Genomic DNA, 26,310 nt, shown 5'->3' on the forward strand with positions numbered 1-26,310 from the left:
TATAATAGCAATAACCCACTTCTGGGTGTGGGTAATGTTAAATTTACCCACGGTTGGCTTTGTTTGGTCCCTCAGGCTTCGCCCTCGGGACCAAACCACGCCAACCGTGGGTAAATTTAGCATTACCCACACCCAGGCATGGGTTATTGCTATATTAACCACGGATTTCATTTAAATAAATTCCTAACACTGAATGCGTGACAGACTCTTTCAATGTGGAACCCCAAATGAGGTACGTTCCTCGTAATGAGGTACACTTGAGAGGTATGCCGTGCTACCACCTCCAGTATAGCATTTAGGTACCTGTAATGGTGCTCATCTCTCTGACTCTTTACTTATCGCTGCATGGCCCCGCCTCTCCTCCCATCGGGAATTAAGAACTGCTGAATCATCCGAGTTACACTTTCTCACAAAACTTACACTACGCAGTAAAAACGTTTTACTCCTTTAAGACATGGCAGAGCAAGAGTCCACTCCCAACATTGTTAGACCGGTGCTGGTCACCATCGAGGGGGTGCAACTTCAGTCCAACTTTGCAGCAAACTGGGACCGGGTAAAGGTATTCCAGGCTAAACCCGATGACCTGCTACTAGCAACTTATCCCAAAGCAGGTAAGTATCACGGACGTCGAGTGAGCACTGCTATGTGTCTTGAGACAGTAAGAATGAAAAAATGCTTCGTACCGCCTTTTTTTAAACTCCACTGTATATTAATCAGCAGAGTTTAATTCGTGAGTGCTTTAAATAATTTGCAACGTCCAATTACTGTAGTAAATAAACAATTTGGACTATTATTTCTATGATTGCTTTTTACAATTATGTGCAATTGTGCTTGCAAGAGAATAAACAGTCTAACTTGCATGCTGAACAGTTCTCCAACGAATATATTTACTACAAATTATTAAACTAAAGCTTGCATATTCTTTTTTTTTTTTTGGCGGGGGGGGGGGGTGCATTTTACGTAACTACATTCGCGGTCGCTGCAACTTTGAATATTTTTGGGCAGGGGTTGAGGGACGGTCACGGCCAGCTCGAGGCGCAGCAACATTCCTACAATTGTTTACTTAACTTATTGCAAGGAACGTTCCTCGTTATAATAATGTCTGGAGGAGGAGTGAGGTTTATTGGAAGGCAGAGTTTAGTAATGTATGATGTGTAGGCGAGAGCATAATTGTTAAAAAGTAAGAACACAGAACATGTAACGTGCAATGCATGAATATGACGAATGTTAATACGTTTTGTATTTATGTCTTAAATAATAATCCAATAAAGGTGTTAGAAAAATCCATGCTTCGGTGCCGTTTCAGTCTGAACACATCAGCCACACATTCATTATTCAATTTTTTTTATCAGCTTTCATGCTAAGTAATACTAATTCATATCAATTCATCAAGAGATCTTTTTATTAAATGTGAAGGAACAGGTAATAACCACAATTCCTAGGAGAAGCTGTTAGTAGATGATCCACATTTTGTCGATTAGTTCTTAATTTGTGAGAGGTTGTATTCCACTGCTACATTGTTTTCGTTTGTTCCACATTGTGTGCAGTAGTGGTCTATATTTTGCCTATTTGTGCCGCATTAATGTTCCTTTTTCCCATTCCTCGTTGTGAGAGGTAGTGTTTCACATTTTGCCCATTTGTTCCTAATTTGTCAGAGTTTGTTCCACATTTTACCCCTATTGTTCCTAATTTGTCTGAGTCTGTTCCACATTTTACCCCTTTTGTTCCTCATTCTGAGAGGTGGTATTCCACATTTTACCAATCTGTTCCTCATTGTGAGAGGTACTGTTCCATATTTTACCCATTTCTTCCTCATTGTGAGAGGTACTATTCCACATTTTACCTATTTCTTCCTCATTGTGAGAGGCAGTGTTTCATATTTTGGCCATTTGTTCCTCATTGCGAGAGGAAGATTTTCACATTTTGGAGATGTACGATTGAAAGCTATATCTACACCATAAATCTCACATCACATCTCTCTTTATATTCACTGACATCACAAGCTATTCTGATTTCAGGCCTGAATTCAAACAATCACTATAAAGACGGATACAATAATACATGACATCATATAGCTCACCCAGACTTTCTTTCAAAGTATTAATTTTTCTCATCCACACCCTACTTGCTCATTTTTTCATTGCTAATCATCCTTCTGTAAATATGTACATAGTCTATTTGCCTTTGGACAGTCTTGTTGTAATAGTTTGGCAAAATATGTGCTTGGATTGTCTCTGGATTCAGACTGCTCAGTGTTATTGGTCACCTCTGCAAGTTTTAGTTTGGCTAGAAACTTTTTTTGTTACTGGAGTGGCATGTAATTCCTTTCATGCTCCTGCTCAAACACCTAATTCATTATAACCTATGAATATCTGCACAGTGTAAATATACACGATACCCTGATTGACAAGTATGTCCTCATGTTGCCTTTGATTTCCTGTTTTAACCTTTTTATAGCTTTAGTGCTTGATGTAATCTGAGCTGAGCCTGCATCTGGCATTGTTGTAAAAAGTGCTGCACCCAGTCATCAAATACAAATAATATAAAACAAAATAAATAGTGAAGTCTGTACTAATAAAAGCCAGGTTTCCAAATACATAAGATGGTGTTCTGTACATCAGAGTTAAACAGCAAGTGCATATGTTACACTTTTGCAGAAATGTACAGATTCCATTGGTGACCCATCAACGGTACAGCTTTGTACAGATTCCATTTGTGACCCATCATGTTACAGCTTTGTTAGCCAATGTGATTGGAGGCCATTTTCAGCTCATTTTACTTTGCACATGTCATACAGTAGTAAGTCTGTGTGTGTCTTGTGTTGTTTATTGGCAGCCATCAAGTGGAACTCCTCTGCGAGCTTTTGTCTTCTGAATGTGACATATACAATATTGAGAAAATATTGCATCTGACCTTCTCTACTATAAAATCCCATTATGGCTTAGTTACTAGAAACCTACTAGCACTTCATTAAAAGTTCATTTTCAAGCATTGAACGGAAGGCAAGGGTCACTTACTTATCGTTTTTTTTTTTAACTTAATCTCTGTCATGCTTCGGCAGAGGAATTTGTTTTCGCCTGCATGACATACTACAGACACTAGGACATTTGTAATTTTTACAATCAGTTATGTCCCACGAGCAAACACAGGCAGTCCTTAGTCTCACTGATGTCAGTAGTTGCTCTCAAAAATATGTGCCCAGTGTTATGGAACGTTTTTCCACTGCTTTTGTTGCAGATAGGAAGAAAACAAAAAGGAGCTCCCTGAAAGGAAGAAAATAGTGTTGGTGCACATAGTTGACTGCATTTTTGTTAAATGATCCACTTGTTGGAGGTATTCTTTTTCTGGAACTGCAATATTTTATAGAAAATAGTGTCTGCCTTGCACAGCACACACAGAGCTACTAATCTGTCGTGCACAAAGATTGTGATTTTGCTGAAGTGTTAGTATGCTACAGTTAAGTCAAGGGGTAGCAATGCAACAGAAAAGATAATTTTAGCAGCAATTTGGCTTCCTGCAGCTGACCATCAGCTACAACCAGTTCCTGTCCTCATTCACCGGGTTACTGTTCCTACCTTAACCTGTCCTGGGCTATTTACAACACATGTTCATGGCAGGTGAGATGATGAATAAACCTCAGAGTGGTACTACTGCCAGAGAGTGCTTTTGCTTATTTCCTGTGTGCCCAGTAATATTCTCAAGGGTAGAATGTGTGGTGGGCACCAGCACTGATTATAGCAGGTTGCTCCACCCACCCTTAATAGCACATTCACAGTTGTTTCCCCTCCCTCCATCAGGGAAGTCTACAGCCAAGTATGCCTTGTGCATGCACTCATCCTCCCCATGTCAGCATGTCAGAATTCTGAGCCATTAATTGAACCCGGGTCACTTCGGTCATAGTTGGGCATTTTATTCCTATTTATCATGGTACTGGCTAGATATGATTAAATATAATGCACAAAGAATTTTGTGTTTCAATTAAAGAAAAACTCATAACAATATTAATCCGAGAACAGAAGAGTGTACCTTTTTGTGCTGTGCTGTAGAGACATAGATGATACGAGTTGTAAAAAACCTTTGAGCATTAACAGAATGCACATTTCTCCAACATTCAGAACAAAACTAAACACTCATCATCCTAATGCAGACACTGGTAAACAGCAGAACAAGTTTTTTGAAGTGTTCATAGGATCATAGATTCATAGGAAGTTTCTAGGCTAATGGCCCTAGGACCCTTACAAGCCCAGCCAAATTCTAACCTTATTTCCATGATAAGCACCTATTGTCCCATCAAAGAGGGAGATGGGTGCAACCCCCAGGGTGAATTTACGGTTACCCATACAATCGTCCAGATTGCTTTTGAAGAGGGCCAGTGAGGTGCTCTGTTTGACATGAAGTGGGAGTCTTTTCTAAAGGTGTGGTAACCTCTAGGAGACTAATCTGCCCCTGCAGCAGGTACTGTTCACATACCAGGTTAGGGTCTTTAGAGTAAGTAATTTGTGTACCATTCGGCTTATGGATATGCAACATTTCCAATAAAGCAGGGTCAGAGATTGCCTTGTATGCAAAGCAGTGAGCGCCTCTGAGTAGTCTGTATGAAACAGAATAAAGTGAGAGTGATTTCAGATGATCCACATAGGACAGATGCTGAAGACCTTGAATTTTCTTTGTGATTAACCTTTGTGATCTCTCCAATTGCTGTACTGAATTATTGGGCCTGATGAGGAAGAATACATGGAGGTTATAACTTTTATTTCTGGAGAAAATGCCCTTACTTATGAGATAAGCAATCCAGAATACCCTTCTCACCACTGTGGAGACATGGAGGTCAAAGGTAAGTTTGCTGTCTGTGTGCCTAGGTCTCTCACCACTATGTACTTTAGGTGTTACTGTTGATGTGGTAGTTAGCAGGAACATTGCTCTTACCAAAATGGATGATAATACATTTTTTAATTGAGTTTAAGGCCATGACTTTGGCACCAGTCATTTGTTTGTGCAAGACCCTCTTGTTTGCAATCATAAGCAAACTTTGTTAGCCACAGACATTTAGTTTTTGCTTGTGTGATGCCGTTGCACTGGCCCAGTAATCAAAGAGCCTCAATCCTCACCACTAACACCAGTGAGGGAAGTACACATTGGGAAGATGAAAAGTACACACACAGTAAAATGCAGTTTCCCTTAAGAGCACACAGAGATCAGTCAGTCTAGGGCTGGTTTCTCCCTCTCTCTCCAGATCCCTAATAAGACTTCTCACTGGCACATCTATAGGGTTAAGATCTCAGCCGAATGGTCAAGCCAAAACCTCCAGCACCCTCAATCTGTCCAACCGGTGCTTCATGTCCCTGTCCAAGTAGCTGACACACACTTTGAGAATTGATTTATACAAACACACAGACACTCCTGGGGAAGGCTGGCACAGGTTTACTAGCTATGCCCCCTTCTGCCCAGACTATAAGGTAGTACCAGCTGCCACTAACCACACTTATCAGCTACTAAAAGGCCCTTCCCAAAGGGTGACCAATTCTACTGTGTAATGTTACTGTAATCCAAATGGTAAATGTGACCAAGGCCAAGGCTATTTAAGAGTAGCTTGTACAGTGTTACCAAATACATATGCAAGTACTCTAAGAGCTTAAATATCTCTAAACAAACTAGCCACAATTAAAAGGTTTAAATAATAAAAGCACAAGACAATACTCAATAACTCAACACAGTGACAACAGAGTTCAGAATCACAAGAAATATTTTAAAACAGCATTGCAGGACAGTCTCACATAAGTACAGAAAACATCTAAACAAATCTTGCTATATTCCTATCTATCTCTAAGAGAAGTCACTGTAATCTAGTATTTACTATTAGCAAAGCAAAAGTGCTGGTGAGAGCATGTTTCTAGATCCAAGACAAGATACAAAATGCACAGACTTTTTCTCTGAGATAATTCTTAAATTACTATCAAACATTTCTGCTGGGCTATCTTCGATTACATCATTCTTTGTCACCTCTGCCTTTAGTTTCCAGGCTAACAGAAACTTAAAAATTTAGCACATCTGTGTCAAAAATACTTATCTTTTAGAAATTTGCCTAGAACTGGAAGTTGTAAAACAGTTATACACCTTTACCTTTGAAACCTGTAATTATTTCTGTTTCCGGACAATAAAAAGAATTTCTAGCTGCAGACATTCTGTCTCCTAGCTGAGATAAACACCATCGTAAGCAATTCACTTATTTTCTTAGTTTGCAAGTTATCTCTGATCTTTTCCAGTAGAGTACACTGTGGTTGAAGCACAGCACATAACATCCAGTTTAACAGAACATGTAGTTTTCTTACATTTGTAAGACAAGCAAACAAACCATATCACTATTCACAAATAACTTACAATTATTTACAACATTCCTGCTAGCTGGGCTGGCGGCCTTCACAACCCCCCCCCCACAAGAACTCAAGCTAGTTTTTCAAGTGACCCTTGAGAAACGTTGGTTGAGAGGGTTGAGCCTATCTGGGAATACCTTACCCCAGTCCCTGTCTTGAGAGCCCATCTGCATTGGCATTGCTAACCCTACTGCAGTGCTGCACTGTCATATCATATGCTTGCAATCTTAGGCTCCACCTTAGTAACTTGGCATTTTGCTGGCTGGCTTGATGTAGCCATGTTAGGGAATTGTGGTCTGTAATGACAGCGAATTTCTTTCCATACAGAAAAGGCTGAAGTTTCTGCAGTGCCCACACTATGGCTAGGCGTTCCTTTTCTACAGCTGCATAGCATTCCTCCCTGGGTTGGAGCCTACAGCTGAGATAAACCACTGGGTGCTCTTCTCCCTCTGAAGAAATCTGGTTAAGTACAGCCACAACCCCATGGCTTGAAGCGTCCACCTGCACAACAAATTATTTGTTGTAATCTGGACTGGCTAACACAGGGGGTCCTTTCAAAGCTCCATTAAGCCTCTGCTATGCAATGCTCACATGCTGGGGTCTGCACTACCTTATCTGGCCTGTTTTTCCTTGTCAGGTCTATGAGGGGAGCAGCTGTGGTGCTATAACTGGGGATGAACTTTCTGTAGTACCTTTCTTTCCCTACAAATGCCCTCACCTGCTTTTTGGTAAGAGGTGCAGACCATGCCTGAATGGCTTCCACTTTGGCAGGTTCTGGCCTGATCTTACCACTCCCCACTCTATGTCCTAGGTAGGAGACCTCTCTCATACCCACCTGACATTTGCTGGGCTTAATGGTCAACCCTGCCCTCTGTCGTCTGCCCAACACCTCCCTGACATGCTGAGGGTACTCTTGCCAGTAATGGCTGTAGATGGCAATATCATCTAGGTAAGCAAGGGCAAAATCTCCTGCTCCTGCTAGGATATGATCTACTAGCCTCTGGAAAGTTGCTGGGGCATTTCTCATCCCAAAGGATATCTTTGTAAACTCATATGACTTCTCACATTATTAAATTACTGTCATTAATAGACATAGCATGCAAATACAAAAAAACAACTAACTATTATCAGCCTAGACATAGAAAAGGCTTTTGATTCTATTAGTTGGTCTTATTTACAAAGAATTCTGATTATTTTTGAATTCTCCTCAGATTTTGTCAACTTATTAATGAAAATTTATAGTGGGGCACAAGCTTATGTGGAAATCAGATCATGTCTATCCTCACCACTAGAAATCCTCAAGGAAACTAGACAAAGTTGTCCTTTGCCACCATTATTGTTTGCTCTTTCAGTGAAACCTTTTGCTACATATATCAGAAACAAGCAAAATATAAAAGGCTTTAAAGTTAATAAGGACTATTGTCCTAAGATACAGTTATTTGCTGATGGTTTGTTGTTAACATTGGGTGATATTGATGGTTCTTTGCATGATGTTATAAATACCTTAAGCAAGTTTGAAAGAGGGTTTAAACTTAATCCTAATAAATCCAAAACATTACTAATTAAGAAAAATATCAACAAAAATGTAAAATAGAATAGCCTGTTTAATTGGGAGAATGATGTATTAGAATATTTGGGTGTCAGTATAAAGAGTACATGGAAAGAGTCTGTTAAACTAAACTACAATAATTTAATAACCACCATTAGAGAACTAATCAAAAGATGGAATAAAATGTTCTTCACAATGGAGGATATGCTGTCTTTAATTAAAATGATAATTTTACCTAAAATTTTGTTTTATATACAGTTATTGATACTACCCCCTCCCAAAAACTTATTTAAAAATTAGATTCCATGCTACTTAAATTTTTATGGTTCCCCTTAAAACCTAGGATTGCATATACACGAGCTTGGAACAGCAATGGGATAGCATTCCCTAACTTAGATCTTTATTCCAAATCAGTTGTAATTAATGTAATATTACACTGGATCTCACCTACCTATATATCTGGCCGGAAAATAATACATGAGATTCATATAACTTATGTCAGAACTATAGAAAATCAATTTAAAGAACAATATGGAATAAGTAGAGTTGATTGGCTTTTAGATAAATTTTATTTATTTAATAAGAAGTTTGATCATTTGTCTTATGGCATTAATCAAATATTTAGTAACTTTAAAACTAGAATTGATTGTAATTACAACATTAAATAATTCCTGTTTCTTATATTCCCTATAGCATACTCCCCTGATTGCCTAGATTCTTTCAACATCAATGCGATGCAAAAATTAAAGGAAAATAACTTGATAATCAGTTTATTGAAAATAAGAGCATTAAACCATTAAACTCTCTTTTATGTAGTTTTGATAATAGTCAAGACATTTGGTTGTTTATCCACTCATTATGGCAGTTTATAGAAAACAAAATGAGAGTATCTATCAACCTAGAGACTGAATCTATACCTAGTTTGATTCAGCTTTTTATTAGGTGTCTTGAAAAGACAGATGATCAAAAATTAAGTATCTCACCTATCTATAAGGTACTAAGAGAAGACACTCTAAAGTTTGACTCAGATTTTTGGAATTACTATGTAAAGATTAACGGAGAACAAATATCTGATGAATCCAAAAAACTGTTATTGAAATCTAAATATGGTACCTCTTCTTCATTATATTGGAGATTGTATACATGGAAATTTATGAATAGGAGTTTCTATACCCCAAATAAAATAAATCTTATACTCAAAAACAGTGAAAGTAAATGTTGGAAATGTGACAAATTACTAGAGGCCAACTGGGTTCACATGTTCACTGAATGTAGAAATGTTGTTCAATACTGGAAGGACTTCAGATATTTTGTAAAGGCTTTATGGTCTGATAACTGTCATATTTCTAATTTAGTAATCCTATTCAGTGATCCTATACCTAATATAATAAAATCCAAATTGCAATGCAAAATAAATACCAAAGAGCCAGCAAACTGTAGCATTTGAATATTTATTCACTTAAATGGCTAAATAGCCTTATACCTTGAGAAAGGAAACAAAAACAGACAGGTTTCGGCTATACAAAGTACATAGCCTTCACCAGTGTTAAAAAACAGTAAAACAATTGCTTCCTTTTATAATTTGACTCATGAGTGAATCCCCGGCTAATTGGTCCATCACAAATGCTCATTGAGCCTTGGTGGGAATAAACCACCCAACTTTATGATCCATTTCTTTTCTTTGTTATTTAATATTTGGTGCCATCCCACTTTGTTTGACCTGTTGCCAGTAATTTTATCAATCACCATAAATCTGAAAAGTGCATTCATGTGTCCCAGTGAATGTTTGTATAGTGCATTGGTAATTTTCTTTGTTCTAATGTCACTATAATGTTTCGATATCCTGAGTCTGAGGGGTCGAGAGGTTTGTGCAACATAGAATGCAGAGCAAGGTAGACCACCTAATCTGTCCCGCAATTAGCAAAGAATGAGATGTCAAACATGTTGCCAGCATTTTTACTTGTAAATTGTTTGGATTTCATGACTTTGCCACAATGAGTACAGTGACCACAGGAGATGCAGCCCATAAGTAGATTACCTGTTGAGGTAGTTTGTGTTAAATCATCCTTGGTCCTGAGAGCATGTTTGTAATGGCTGAAGTGTGATCCTAAATTCTTACCTCTTCTAAAGGAAAAATAGCATCTCTCCTCAAGGAAATCCGAGAGTCTGCTATCCGCTAGAAGAATATTCCTGTGCCTACGAACACTAACAGCACATCAGTATTTCTGCCATACACGGTAACTAGGTGAATCTTAGATTCATCCACTGGCTTCTTCTCCTTGTATCTCAAAAGCTCTTTCCTGTCAAGTGTGGCCACCCAATTTCTGGCATTATAGATGTTTCCAATTTTGTAACCCGTATCCTTAAATCTGATGGTAAGATCCTCCTTATAATGTTCATAAGTGGCATTGTGTGAGCATATACGCTTCATCCGCAAGAACTGGCATTTAGGAATGTTCCTGCAGATGTGTGGTGGATGGAGGCTGCAGGCATGAAGGAGAGAGTTATATTGAGGATATTTGCAGTAAACTTCAGATTCCAGTGTATGATCATTATTCCTGGTAATTAGGACATCCAAAAACATAATCCTGTTAATATTATAATTAACTGTAAAATGTATGCCCCATTTATTTTCGTTGAGGTACCCCACAAATTCCATAAGGTATTCTACATCTGATCTCCATACTAGCCAGCAATCATCTAAATATCGTCTCCAGATGTCGATCTCCTCTAGGTAAATATTATGTGCATTATCATAAATCAATTGTTCCTCTAAATGGGCCATGAAGAGGTCAGCATAGATGGGGCAAAAGAAGCACCCATGGCCATGCCTTGGATCTGCAGATAACATTTATTTTGGACATAAAATACGTTCTTAGTAAGAACGTGTTCCGCAAGGCAGATCAAGAAGGTATTAAACCCTGGTTGATACAGTTCTGACATGTAAAGCCAGTATTCCAGTGCTTCCAAGCCCAACCAATTAGGAATGTTGGTGTATAATACGGAGACATCTAGAGTACACAGTAGCCAATTCAGTTCCAGCTGCATCTCAGAGATCACTTGTAAAATTCTGTGGTATTCTGTATTCAGGACCGACTCCATTTCAATAAAGACTGTAGATGTTTCGTAAGGAATTGTGAGAGTGGCTCGGTAATGGAGCCCCTGCCTGAGACAATGGGCCTACCTGGTGGTTGATGAAGATCCTTATGTATCTTTGGGAGAAAGTAGATTTACTGACTCATTGGATCAGACACTGTCAGGTGGTAAAGAGTAGTGTCAGTAATAATTCCCTCATTCCTGGCAGACACCAAAAATTGGTCTGTTTCTTAAACCTAAATGTTGGGTCCAATGGCATGGATGTATAGTATCGCCCATCATTTAGCTGTCTACCACCTTCCATATTGTATTGTGTCCAGTCCATAACTACCACCGCCCCACCCTTGGCAGGTAGTATGACCAGATCATGGTTCCTCTCCAATTCCTGTATGGCCTGAATTTCAATCTTTGAGAGCTTATTAGATTTAGCTCGAAATTCCCTAGAGTGGAAGTGTAAATCTTTGAGAATAGAGGTCTGGAACATGTGGACATTGTGATGCATTGGTGGAGTAAAATGGGATTTATGATATTTAAACACGTTCTGACAGACAGGCACAGGTGTTGTCTGAAAATGTAAACTTAAGTTAAGTAATCTACAAAAAGCAATAATGTCCTGTGCAAGAACGTCTTCAGAGACAAAAAAAAAACAGGAATGAAATTAAGGCCTTTATTTAAAACATGTATCTGTGTTTGTGACAAAGAAGTAGAGGAAATATTCAACACATTATTCTTATTGACCAAAACCTCCAAAACCACCTCCGAACACAAATGTACACAAAAAGGAAAATTCGCTAAATTGTACAAATAATGAACATGAACATGAAATAAACAATAAATGAATTATTTTTATTATTTTGAATCTATACTCATTTGTTAGATTATTTAATTGATTGCTACTACCACATATATATATACATACATATTTTATTTTATATATTTATACATATATTTTTTAAAATGTTTTAGTTACTAATAAGATCAGTTGGATTTCATTTTAGTATTTTTCATATTTATATTTGTATTGATACATATTTATACCTATTTACAGTATTTATATTCATTTCATATACATATATATTTATTATATCTACAGTATTTATTATAAATACTATAATATTTTAAACATTTTATTTCATTACAATATTTATTACATATCATTATTTGGGTGTAACACATACATTTCTACATATATATATTTTTTAATATGGAATTGATGTTTTGAACAACATGACAGATGTTGTTGTCTCCACCTTCCTATGTATACAATATATATATATATATACATCAATACTTCCTGCATTTATATTTATTTATTTATTTATATATACTATTTACACATTTTCTTATATACATATACTATTTAAACATGTTTTTTCTAAACACAATTAGATTTTATAGAATGAATGACAATAGGTGTAATTAGGGTATATTTTTTATGAGAACATCGTTGTACAGCTTTGTGTTATACATCAGTTCTGAGCTACGTATTCAGATGTACGTTACATACTGTTTCTATGTATTAACAGTTCTTCTAAGTGCTTTTATACCAATTCTGTGAAATTACTCAATTAATTGCTAATTAACGGTCAATTGGATTTGTTAGCTGTTTGCTTGTGTATTTAAGGATTGTATCCCATGATCCATTAGATTCTGATGAAGTCCATAAGGAACGGACGAAAGCGCACTCAATCTTTGGTTTATATGTAACTATTACACGGAAGCTTGTATTTCATCTGGTGGTGTTTTGGAGCTGTGATTTTATCAATAAATTGTGTGACCAACTATCGAGTGGTGGAATAATCTGTGACATTGGAGGAGAACCCTTTATTTGTACAGTTTAGCGGATTTTCCTTTTTGTGTACATTATTCTTATTGGTTATTTCTGAGTCATTAGTTTCAGTAATCCCTCCATACTGTCTACATTTACAGTGTTTCCTCACTCCCCTCCTTTGTCTGCCCCTAAAGGGACCTGTGTGTTGCCCTTTTGGATATGGGTGAATCTGAGGCGTGCTGTGTTTCTGGATCCATACCTGATGAGGATTCATCCCCTGAGGTATCGTAGCTAGATGAAGTGGGTCTTTTTGATATTGACCTGGGTCATTTCTGCTTCACTACCATCCTGTTGGTGTTTCCAAACCTAACATGTTTATTAGTAGTGAATGGGGTCCCCCTATCATAGTCAGCCAGGTCCCTCTGGAACTTTCGCATCTTTCTTTCCTTAAGTTGCGGTTCCAGGATTAGTAGGTCCTGACTGAGTTTGTGAGACCTATAATGTATGAGGGCTGGCCCTCAAACCTCTTTAAATCCTCGCACATTTTGGTTACTTCCATAATATCTGTATCACTGGTTCATTCATAATGGGCCGCTAATACTTCCACAAAGCCCATAGAGGCTTTTTGTTGAGCCATAGCCCATTGGTCCATAAGATCAGTATCTATCTTATTGACTAGGGGTTGTATACGTACCCTAAGCCCCCTTGGTGAAATATCTTTAAATAGGCCTTCTTGATCTGCCTTGTGGAACACGTTCTTACTAAGAACGTATTTTATTACCAAAATAAATGTTATCTGCAGGTCCAAGGCACAGCCATGAGTGCTTCTTTTGCCCCTATCTATGCTGACCTCTTCATGGCCCATTTAGAGGAACAATTGATTTATGATAATACACGTATTTACCTAGAGGAGATTGACATCTGGAGACGATATCTAGATGATTACTGGCTAGTATGGAGATCAGATGTAGAATACCTTATGGAATTTGTGGGGTACCTCAATGAAAATAAATGGGGCATACATTTTACAGTTAATTATAATAATAACAGAATTATGTTTTTGGATGTCCTAATTGCCAGGAATAATGATCATACACTGGAATCAGAAGTTTACCGCAAATATCCTCAATATAACTCTCTCCTTCATGCCTCCAGCTTCCATCCGCCACACATCTGCAGGAACATTCCCAAATCCCAGTTCCTGTGGATGAAGCGTATATGATCACACAATGCCACTTATGAACATTATAAGGAGGCTCTTGCCATCAGATTTAAGGATAGGGTTACAAAATGGGAAATCTCTATAATGCCAGAAATTGAGTGGCCACACTTGATAGGAAAGAGCTTTTGATATACAAGGAGAAGAAACCAGTGGATGAATCTAAAATTTGCCTAGTTACCACGTATGGCAGAAATACTGATGTGCTGCTAAATAGTGTTCATAGGCACTGGAATATTCTTCTAGCAGATAGCAGACTCTCGGATTTCCTTGAGGAGAGATGCCATTTTTCCTTTAGAAGAGGTAAGAATTTAGGATCACACTTCAGCCATTACAAACATGCTCTCAGGACCAAGGATGATTTAACACAAACTACCTTAATAGGTATATTCACCACAGATAGAGCAGCAAATACCTGAATGAATACTACACAGGTATTAACGGATAATCTACTTATGGGCTGCATCCCCTGTGGTCATTGTATTCATGTCAAAGTCATGAAATCCAAACAATTTGCAAGTAAAAATACTGGCAACATGTTTGACATCTCATTCTTTGCAAATTGCAGGACAGATTGGGTGGTCTACCTTGCCACATATACCTGTTCTGCATTCTATGTTGGACAGACCTCTTGACCCCTCAGACTTAGAATATTGGAACATTATAGTGACATCAGAACAAAGAAAATTACCAATGCACTATACAAACATTCAGTGGGACACATGAATGCACTTTTCAGATTTATGGTGATTGATAAAGTTACTGACAACAGGTCAAACAAAGTGGGATGGCACCAAATATTAAATGACAAAGAAAAGAAATGGATCATAAAGCTGAGTGTTTTATTCCCACCAGGGCTCAATGAGCATTTGTGATGGACCAATTAGCCGGGGATTCACTCATGAGTCAAATTATAAAAGGAAGCAATTGTTTTACTGTTTTTTAACACTGGTGAAGGCTATGTACTTTGTATAGCCGAAACCTGTCTGTTTTTGTTTCCTTTCTCAAGGTATAAGGCTATTTAGCCATTTAAGTGAATAAATATTCAAATGCTACAGTTTGCTGGCTCTTTGGTATTTATTTTGCATTGCAATTTGGATTTTTGAAGCCGTGCAATTGCCATACCTGCAGGGGCTGCCATTTCTTTTATGGCTAGAAGTGCCAGATGGTAGGCTCTGGGCACTATAAACTGCTGTATTCTCTCACCATCTAGCCCTCTTTCAGGGGTCCACTCTCTATACAGTAACCCTTTGTCCCAGTATACAGATTCCTCCTTCCCTTGAGAATCAGGTGCTTCACTAGCTACTTCTCTCAGGCCTTGTAATGTAGGGTCTGAGAGCTGAGCCTGCCTCAACTGTCTCTTAGCAACCCTTCCCAGTTCCCCTTCCACAGGAAGTCTGATATCATCTGACAGTGGTTCCTCACTGTCAGCCTGGGTACTACTACTCACCTCTGCCCTTGCAATCACTCTGTCCAAGGGAACATCAGTACCCACAAGCAGCTGTGGCTCACCTTCAGTCTCACTGCTATAGGGTAGCTCCCTCCCTGAAGTAACCATCTCACCAGTCCTGGCTGCAAGAGTGCAGTCTGTCTGGGTCTTTCCCAGGCTACCAGACCCACATGCTTGTCTCCAAGCCTGACTGCATGTAACTGCATGAACACACGGTACTGCATTAGCAAAATCATTGCCTATCAGGACATCTGCAGGGTGGTAGTTTGGTACCCTTGTTGTCGCAAGGAAAGAAACCTGTCTGTTTTTGTTTCCTTTCTCATGGTATAAGGCTATTTAGCCATTTAAGTGAATAAATATTAAAATGCTACAGTTTGCTGGCTCTTTGGTATTCATTTTGTATTGCAATTTGGATTTTTGAAGCCGTGCAATTGCCATACCTGCAGGGGCTGCCATTTCTTTTATGGCTAGAAGTGCCAGATGGTAGGCTCTGGGCACTATAAACTGCTGTTTTCTCTCCCCCTCTAGCCCTCTTTCAGGGTTCCACTCTCTATACAGTAACCATTTGTCCCAGTATACAGATTCCTCCTTCCCTTGAGAATCAGGTGCTTCACTAGCTACTTCTCTCAGGCCTTGTAATGTAGGGTCTGAGAGCTGAGCCTGCCTCAACTGTCTCTTAGCAACCCTTCCCAGTTCCCCTTCCACAGGAAGTCTGATATCATCAGACAGCGGTTCCTCACTGTCAGCCTGGGTACTACTACTCACCTCTGCCCTTGCAATCACTCTGTCCAAGGGAACATCAGTACCCACAAGCAGCTGTGGCTCACCTTCAGTCTCACTGCTATAGGGTAGCTCCCTCCCTGAAGTAACCATCTCACCAGTCCTGGCTGCAAGAGTGCAGTCTGTCTGGGTCTTTCCCAGGCTACCAGATCCACATGCTTGTCTCCAAGCCCGACTGCATGTAACTCCTTGAACACACGGTACTGCATTAGCAAAATCATTGCCTATCAGGACATCTGCAGGGTGGTAGTTTGGTACCCTTGTTGTTTCAAGAAAACCTACTGTTGGCATTTTGTCATTCCTACTTACTGGCTCTCCCACCTTTTGTTCCCCACCTTGCCTCCATGGACATCTATATGCTACATGGCCCCACTGATTGCATTTAAAACAGTTAACCCTTGGGCCTGGATGTGTACCTGGATTAGTGGCTTCCACTGCTACTGGCAGATTCTGTTGGGGAAGTCTGGGCTGCCCACCATGGGTTCCCTTAGACCCATGAGCAGCACTGGGTGTCCCTTTCCTGTGCAGTGATGCCCTGCTTGCTAGGTATAGGTCCCCTTTCTTCCCCAACTCATCTACAGTAGCACATTGTCTGTCAGTTAACCAGATCCTCATGTCCTCAGGCAAAGTGCTAAGGGCTTGTTCCCGCACCAAAAGGTCTGCCAGACCTTCAAAAGTGGTGACCTGACATCCACTCACCCACCTATGGAAATAAGTGCTTAGTTCAGCAACATATTCACACAGACTTTCATCTGACTTGCATCTATGCTCACAAAACTTTTTTTCTATAAGCTTTAGGTGTTAACTTAAAACATTTTAGCAAACAGCTTTTTACAACATTATAATTTAAACAGTCATTTTCAGACAGTTTGGAAAGAACAGTTACAGCTTACCATGGAGTAAGGGGGTCAGGAAATGTACCGACAGCCCTTTGTCAACATCTTGCTGTTTACATGCCCTCTAAAACATATGAATGAAACTATCAAAATTATCCCCCTCTGTAAATTGTGGAAGAAATTTACTGACCTTCGTTACATCTGAGATTCAGTTATTCCCTTCCCCATTACCTCCGTGACTCTGGCAAAGAGTCAGCATCTACTTTTCATGTTTCCTCTGCCTCTCATTCTCCTCAGCCTGCAGACGTAGAGGTTTCTCATTTTTCTCAGTCTCTAGACACCTCAGTCTCTCTGCTGTTTCTATTTCCAAACGCTTGGCCTCCAACTCAAGTTTCAAGTCTCTTAACTCCCGATGGATTTTTAAGTCCTCTGTGAAAAGGTTGAGATGTCCATTTTCTGAGTGTTGTACATCTCCATGGCCATTCTGATTGTCCTCCTGGTTGCTATTCTCTGATGCAGCTGTGACTAAAGCTGCAATCATGTCTGCTTTAGAGGCGCCGGAAGCTGTTGAAGATGGGGGGGGGGGGTGACAGTGGCACTTAGTGATCTAAAAATGGCAATTTTTTAAAACTATTTACTACCACAACATAGGTTCACTTAGAGAACATTTTAAGCTTAGCCAATTTCCATTTTGGTGATTGAATTAATATTTCCTGCTTGGTCTTACCTATCCTATGGCCGATAATTGTATATTAGCCCTTGTGAGAATAAATGTGATCACAGTGTAGATAATTTGAGTGGACTCATGTAAGGGATGCAGCATTTAGGAGCTGCCTCTATCCATTAGTGGCATGAGGGGTAATCCTGGAGTACATTTTCTATTACCCATCCTTAGATCCAAGTTGCATTTGAATATGGACAGGGATGAGCTTTGTTTTATTTGAATGGATAGTCTGTTCTGGATATATATATCCATCTCTCCACAACATTCAGTTTAGATACCTGGACTGAATATTTCTGATGCCATTTGACTTTCTAATGTTCAGTAGGTCCATCTGTATTAGGTAAGAGGATGCCTTGTATGCCAGACATGTCACCTCTAAGCACTCTGTAGGATACTGGGTATTGTGATAAATCTTTGAGGTGGTCCATGCAAAACCTACTATTTAGGACTTGTATCCTTTTAGTAAGGTATCTCTGTGGGTATTCAAATTGTTGCATGGGTCTGGACAGATACATGCCAAAGTTGGCATTATACAAAATGATTGACCTAATGAGGGTTTTTTTTTTTTTTTTTTTTTTTTTTTCAATAATCCGTTTTTTAGTGTTTTCAAATATACTAATACAAAACTACTACATATATACAATATATACATGAATGCTTCCAACAGTCACACAAAACATTGTATATTAACATAAATTATTGGATTGGTAATACAACAGAAAAAACATCAATCTGTATTAATAATATAATCTATATCTAATCTAAACTGACTCTATACTATGAATATGCATCCTGAGAAAAAGTGGATAAGAACCTCTAGGCCAACACAGTGTTAAAGATTTGCTCCCAAATTGTTGTGTTATTTATACTTTTCTTGTGGTCCTTAATTAATAATTTGTGTGCTAGAATATGTCTTATTGCTAGCGTTTTAAAATTTTCCCAAGAAGTCTGGGCTGGGTTCAACCAGTTTGTTGCTATGTAAAGTTTCATTAATAAGCAAATATTTATCAGTATGATCCTTTGTGATTTATCCAGATTATTCAGGGAAATTTGAAGGATCATAACTTCCCAAGAAAGTGTCGAGTGTTGGTAGCCCATTTTTTGTAATTGAAACGTTAAAGAATTCCAAAGTTTAAAAATGCATTTACAACTCCAGAACATGTGCAAAAGGTCAGCCGTCTGATCTACACAGTACGGACATTTAGGAGAGTTCTTTGAGTTAAATTTATGAAGCGTAAGACAAGTATAGTACGCATTATTAAAAATCATCAATTGAGTGAATAATAATTTTTGTAGGGATACTGCTTTGCTTTTAGTGTTAAGTTAATTGCTTTCAAAATCCTACTGTCATCAACCAATACTAATTTTTCCTTCCAGTAATTAGATAGGAGAATGTGTTTGTCATATTTCACCTCTTTTATCAATTTATATGAGGCAGTTATATATTTACTGTCTTGTCTCAGAGTTTGCCATAAATTGCGGCAAATGTTTAGGTCTTCTTCTCTAACTTTAAAGTTACTGAAATAACTTATGGCAAGATCTTTTAGTTGCCTCATGATAATTAGATATGAAATAGGAAGATTCATTTCTCTTAAAATATCTTGTATTGACACACCAAGAAAGGGGTATACATCAAGTATAGTTAACTCATTTATTAGTGGGAATTTCTTTAAATCTATCAGTTGATTACCAATTGTTAAATTTGGGTTCTTGTAGAATGGTTGAAATGTCATCATATACTGTAACAGGTTTAAAGAAGTAAAAAGATTTTGAACTGAAGTTACATATACTTTGACATGTTCCATCAAGTCATATTTACTGAGAGTTCCTTTATTTAAAAAGGGTAATGCTTTACAATTAATTGCCACTCCAGTTACATGTTTATGAGTCAGGATCAACCATTTGGGTGACCACCTCAGGCTGGATCTATCGAAGTGAATCACTCTTAATATTCTGTTAGCGTTTATTATTAAATAATAGGTTTAAAAATCTGGTAAATCTAACCTCCCCTATTTTTCGGAGTCATCAATTTCTCATATGTTATTCTCGTTTTCCTAGGTTCCCAAAGAAATTTTCCTAGTCCTATATGAAGTTGTTTAAAAAACTTCCTTGTAATTCTAAGTTGCGTAGCTCTGAAAATGTATAATATTCTGGGAAGCACATTCATTTTGATAATTGCGGTTCTTGCCATTATTGGTAATTTCAAGTTACTCCATCGTTTTAAGTCAGATGTTATCTGATCCCAAATTCTTTTAACATTGTTCACAAAAAAGTCTCTATTGTCAGTTGAAAAAACAATACCCAAGTATTTTGTTCTTTCCTCCGACTTTACCTGTCCTATCAGTGGTAATAATGAAAAAGGTGTGGGCGTCTTTAATGGAAATATTTTGTTTTTTTTAAAGTTAATTTTATAGTTAGATACTTCCGCAAAGTCTTCCATTGCTTTTAATATTTTCTTAGTATCTGAAACAGGCGTGGTACAATATATATTTAAATCATCTGCAAAGGCAGCCATATTTATCCTCATACCATATAATATCGGGGAATTATAATAAATATTTTGTTTAATGTGTAAAAATAATGGTTCCAAATATAGGGTAAATAAAATAGGAGATAACAGGCATCCTTGACGAGTACCGTTTTTAATTTGTATTCTTTTAGAGAAGTCTTTATTGATAAATTAGTATAAGCGTTGTTGTATATTTTCCTTAATGTTAGAATGAAATCTTGGGGTATATTAAAGTATACTAAAATATCAAATAAATATTCCAAATTAACTCTATCAAATGCTTTTTGCGCATCGATTATAAGTGCATACATGTTAAGATTTTTATAATTGACGTAGGAGATTAATGTGTGCAGTGTTAACGTATTATCAGTAGTCTGTCTCCCATTCATAAACCCAGCCTGTTCATCTGAGATTATTGAATTGACTACCCTCTTTAGTCTATTTGCCAGTATAGATGTCATAATTTTCATGCCCATATTCAAGAGTGAAATGGGTCTATAGTTGTCTGGGTTTTTACTGTCAACATTCTCTTTAGGTATAAGAATTGTCTTTGAAGCATTGAAGTTGGGATCGTTAATTTTATTCTGACTTGTGTAGTTAAATATCTGTGAAAGTATTCTACTCAAAATCTCACTAAAAGTTTTATAAAATTCAGAGGTCAAACCGTCCGGCCCTGGAGCTTTGTGGGGTTTCCAGTTCTTAATTATCTCTGTTATCTCCTCCGATGAAATTGGTTTAGTTAAATCCGTATGGAACTCATTATCAATTCTCGGGAATGTAATCTTTTGTAAGTAATCCTTCTTAACTTCGTTTAGTAAAAGTTCCTGCTGTTCACCATAGATATGATTAAATATTGTTTCAAAGGTATTCATGATGTAATCTTTATTAGTATATGTTCTATTATTATGATGTATTTCAGAGATTAATAACGGTGTTTTCGTTTGATTAATAATACGTGCTAATGCTTTTGAGGGGGTCTGTATATGATTTGCATATTTTACTAAAGTTTTCTGTTCATAAAATGACAATTTACTATTATGTAATAAAAACAGATCTTTCTGACATTTTAATAATTCTGTTTCGGTTTGTTTATTATAGTTCCCCATTAACTTCTGATCTAATAATTTAATTTTGGTTTCCAATTCTTGTATTTCCCTGAATTGTATTTTTTTATAATAAGTAGCTTTTTGAAGGAAAAATTCCTCTTATTTGCGCATTAGTCATAGCCCATTCAATATCAGTGGGGTGCCGGTGTTTGGAGAGATTATGAAGTAATTGTTTAAGCATCTCTTTAACTTCTTTAAGTATATCTTCTTTGCTTAGTAAGTATGGGTTTAGAGACCACTTGTACCCTCGAAGCCTCCTATTGTTCCTGTTACCCTTATTTAAAAATAATGTAATTTTAGAGTGATCCGACAACTGTCGAGCCTGTATGGAAACACATGGCTCAGAAGACATCAATACATCTGAGATTAAAAAAAAAATCAATTCTGGACCACATTTTGTGACAACTTGAGTAAAAAGTAAAATTATCTGCATTCATTTGGGTATTTGTGTACTTAAATGGGTCATATAGTTTGAAATCGGTTTTAAGTTCCTGTAATGCTATCACTGCTTGCTTATTAAAAAACTTATACGAACTAGATTTATCCAACTTTGGATCTTGATACGAATTCCAGTCACCTCCCATTATTATATAACAATTATTATATTGGTGTAAGATGGAATAAAGTGAAGTTATAAAATAATGTTGGTTAGTACATGGGGCATATACATTAATAAGTAACACAGGTTTGTCATACGAATTGGATATAAGAATCACCAGACACCACCTCCCCTCTTTGTCTATTTTACACTCTAAAATTTTCTCTTGGTAATGTTTTTTAATAATAATTGCCACCCCTGCACTGTTCGTCGTCCCTTCCGCCGCCACTACCTCCCTAATCCATTTCTTATCTTTCAATACAACCCACTGATCCTTAGTCAAATCAGTTTCTTGTAATAAAATGAAACATGCTTTTGACTGGAAAAACAAATGCAAAAACAGTTTCCTTTTTTTCATGTTCTGGAGTCCTTTAGTATTCCAAGATTCTATTATCCACATATTACGTTTTTCAAATGTATACCTATATTTCCAAAATTAAAAGACAACCTTAGATTGAAGTATCTTATCATAGTATATATTGTTTGGAAGCAAACCTGACATCCCATCCCTAACCAGTGCCTATCCACTATCCCTCTGGACCAGGATGTACATAGGTTTTTCACATTCTGTAAACTATTCTGGTTACCTAAATTTACTCTAACTCTACCAATTAACACAAAAACCTCATGCAAAAAACCTACAACAACTATATCTAATTCTACAAAGCTTAATCCAAACATTCCCTAACAAACACTGCTAGCTAACTACAGCTCTAGACATATTTTTATTTAGTCAAACAAATGTACTAATTGTCCTATTAGAATCCAGACTAACTGATACCTGACAAAATTCTTATTCAAGAGTAACGTTGCTACATTTTAACTTATTTATCCTATAGATATTGATTACCAGAGAAAGCAAACATTTATTTAACAATGCAGGACAACATTAAATTTGTTCTTAATTACCTGCTCTCACTGATTTAGTTATATATCCTTATCAAAAGGCAAGAGAAGATATCACTATGCTACAGCTTGTGAAATATTGTAACTAACCTCATAAAGTGTAAACATACAAAGCATTTCACTTAAGAGATATATCCATATGTTAGTACATAGAAAGATAATTTGCAGCTTACAATCAAAAGGAGAGAGAAAGAAAAAAGAAAAAGGAAAAAATGTCACACATTAAACATTTCAGGACCATAGTCTATTCTGTATCCCCACCTTAAAACCCCTTATTGTCTAAGCCCTTACTATACTATTAACAACATGTTATTATTTTAAACAAAGCTCAACCCTACATTATTTTAATAAAAAAAAAAAAAAAAAAAGAGAAAACATGTTAACCAGTACATTTTACATCAGTATTTATCCTACCTGTATAACTGTATAGATCCCTTAAGTAAACTGAAGCCATTTACCCTCAAAATAAGTCCAGGAAGCTTCATTTTTAAGTCCAGTTAGTTTCTTTTAGTTCTCTGGTCTTCTTCCTGTTTGTTGAGCCTGATTTCTTCTTTTCGAATTCGCGACGGGGGAACGAATACGTGAACGGACCTCCGGATGTGTTACCTTTAAATCGGTCCCTCTGCCTTCCCCAAAGGACTTCCTGCTACTTCGTGACTTGCTTGAGTTCGCTGGAGCCATAAAACTTCAGAAAATCCTCGTGGATGCACTGGAACTTCGAAAAACAAGGTAAATAAGCGATTTCCAAGGGCCTGTAGAAGAAAAAGGAACAAACAAAGGGTTATAAAGCCTCAGGTCGTCGTATGTATGGGATCCCAGTCTGTCTGATGTTGCAAAGCGCCTAGGTGATCTGATCAAGCTTCCGAAGGTGGCAGGGACTTGAAAATCTTCAGAAAGGTGAATCTTGCTTCTTTTTTTGTATTTACTGAGTGTTTGATGCCATCAACTGTAAAGATTAACGTATTAGGAAATTTCATTTGGAACCTGATGCTTTTTTCAATCAGAAACTTACAATATGGAGCTAACATTTGCCTGGCTTGTCTTATTTTTATTGGTAAGTCCTGTACCATGGATATTTTGTTATCTTGCCACATAATATATCCACCCTTCTTTTTAATAGTTAAAAGTATTTTGCTTACATCTTGAGAATTCAATATTTTGGCATAGATTGGTCTAGGTGCATTTGAGGCTTGTGATTCTCTGAGTGCTCTATGGGCTCTTTCTATAACAATTTGTTTGGTACTGTCCAAGTCCTTAAACATTATTTCGAGTATTTGTAAAATGGTAGTAGTTAAATCATTGTGTTGAATTGTTTCTGGAATTCCTCTTATGATTATATTATTCCGTCTGGATCTTGCTTCTAAGTCCAGAATTTTGTTTTGCATAGCTTGAATGTCCGCACCATGAGAGTCTGTTTTTTTAGTGAGCAGTGTTATTTTGTCCTCATTTTCGGATATTCTGGTTTCTATCTTGTCCATCCTTTCCAGAATTTGATTGCATGTGGCTCCAAATGTAAGCACCTGAGTTGATAAATCTTTTAAGACTTCTTGAATGGGTAGCAGCGCAGCTTTAATTTCCTTCATACTAACCGGTTGATCTGGTCTGTTTGTGATTTCTGCTTTTGCGGATTCCTGTTGTTTAGAAGTTTTCTGTCTTTTAATTAAAGATTCTTTTTCCGGAGACTGCAATGCTGATAATTTAGTTTTGGTAGTTGTGGTTTCCATATTTTTGTCTTCTCTTGACATTATAAGGCAAAATAAAACAGATTTATCCAAGGCTGAAACTTCTTAGATAGATCCTTTGTTTGATGCTCTGTTCAGAGTCAGGCAGGCAATCAATTCCAATCCTTCTTTTTCTGTTTATTTTCTCCAGATTCTTTCTCCTCAAAAGCGAAATTTACTTTTAGTAACTTAGTTATTTCTGCCAATTAGTGTATTAAATCTTATAGTATATCCACAGGGTTGATTTTTAATTCTGGTATCTGGAGAGCTGTAGAACTGCAGTGTCTATAGAATGGTGACCATCTTTGAACCCCTAACCTAATGAGGGTTTTGTAAAGTGGGATAATAACATCTCTAGATCTAGTCATAATCAATTTGTTTATAAGCTGTGCAATATAGAAAGACTTTCTTATGACTCTAGGCACATGTTGGTCAAAAGTTAGGTCACTGTACACACAAGTTCCCAAATACAAAACAACTGGGTTTGTTCTCAGGGGGCATTGTCAATTTGGCAGTTCCCTGGAGTAGATGACTTCCCAAAGGATACGATAATGTATTTCTTGGAGTTTAGTTTCATGATTCTGGCACCAGTTATTGTTTGGGACAAACCTTCCTGCGTGATGGTTAAGTCATTTGGGGATTCAGTAACTGCTCCTAGCTTGCAGTCATATCAGACTTAGTCAGCCAAAGCCATTTAGTATTTCCTTTTACTTTTGAGATGTATATGTCAAACAGAAAAACTCTCAGCACCGAACCCTGGGGGACATCATTGGTGACTGGTCTCTTCCCCTATTTTGATCTCCTGCATCCTGTGAGCAAGCATACATGTATATGTTCTTTGATTCATCTTCCTGATTGTATTAACCTGATTATATTAAATTATATTCCTTGTATAATACAGCACCACTTAGAATGTGTTTTAAATTTGTAGTTTGAAACAGTCTTCTAATGAGCAATGAAACAAAATGTATGAACCAATAATGACAAAAACTACCAAGTTCAGAAAATTTCAGCCATAAAAGGCCACTCAAACTTCTGTTATTACAATCCACCAGTATCAGTAAATATGAAAAATCTCTGCAGAAGTAAGTCATCTGAATAATTCCACATTAAAAGGATCTGTAACTAATGAAGAGGTTGCTGCTAGCAAACAACTTTTTATTTCATTGTTTCATCTACAAATAAAGGGGTTTATATCACACGATCGAAACAGAATAACAGTGAACACCATAACATCGAACTCAGAAGTTCAAAGACTGAAAATACAGAAGCTGCGGAACATCAAATTCTTTGCCAGGGAAGGACTTTGGTGGGCCATTTCCGCGGCTTCGCTATTTCCTCCACTGTAGTGCAATCTTGGAGTTGGTATATTTAAATAGGGGAGGTGTGGGGTGCATGTTGGGGGGAGTGGTAGGCAAAGCCCCCCATATTACAAATGGTTTGTAGTGTTTGTGTGTTCAGTGTTTTGCGCTGGAACAGCGATTTTTTTCCCAGGGAAAAAATCGCTGTTCTCAGCTTTCGGAGTTTTGTGCTTTCGGGGTTTGAAGTTCAATGTTATGGTGTTCGCTGTTCTGTTTCGATCATGTGATATAAATCCCAACTAAAGTGCCTATTGCCCTTGAAAAATAAATTGCCTATGCTATATTAAAAAATGATAAGCTAGTAATTTTGCAG

General features: G+C 37.4%; 1 protein-coding gene across 1 annotated transcript in view; it reads left to right on the top strand.

Moving 5' to 3' along the window:
• Nucleotides 1-354: 354 nt before the first annotated feature.
• The window catches only part of LOC122813775 (sulfotransferase family cytosolic 1B member 1-like), a 278,964-nt gene continuing 253,008 nt past the window's right edge, over nucleotides 355-26,310 (top strand). Inside the window, exon 1 of the mRNA XM_044086272.1 lies at nucleotides 355-611. Within this exon, the coding sequence (XP_043942207.1) occupies nucleotides 455-611 (157 nt within the window). The 5' untranslated portion in view covers nucleotides 355-454. The remainder of the gene's footprint in view (nucleotides 612-26,310) is intronic.

Source organism: Protopterus annectens, chromosome 10.part0 (genome assembly GCF_019279795.1).
Source record: "Protopterus annectens isolate FY-2018-M chromosome 10.part0, PAN1.0, whole genome shotgun sequence".
Classification (NCBI taxonomy): domain Eukaryota; kingdom Metazoa; phylum Chordata; order Ceratodontiformes; family Protopteridae; genus Protopterus; species Protopterus annectens.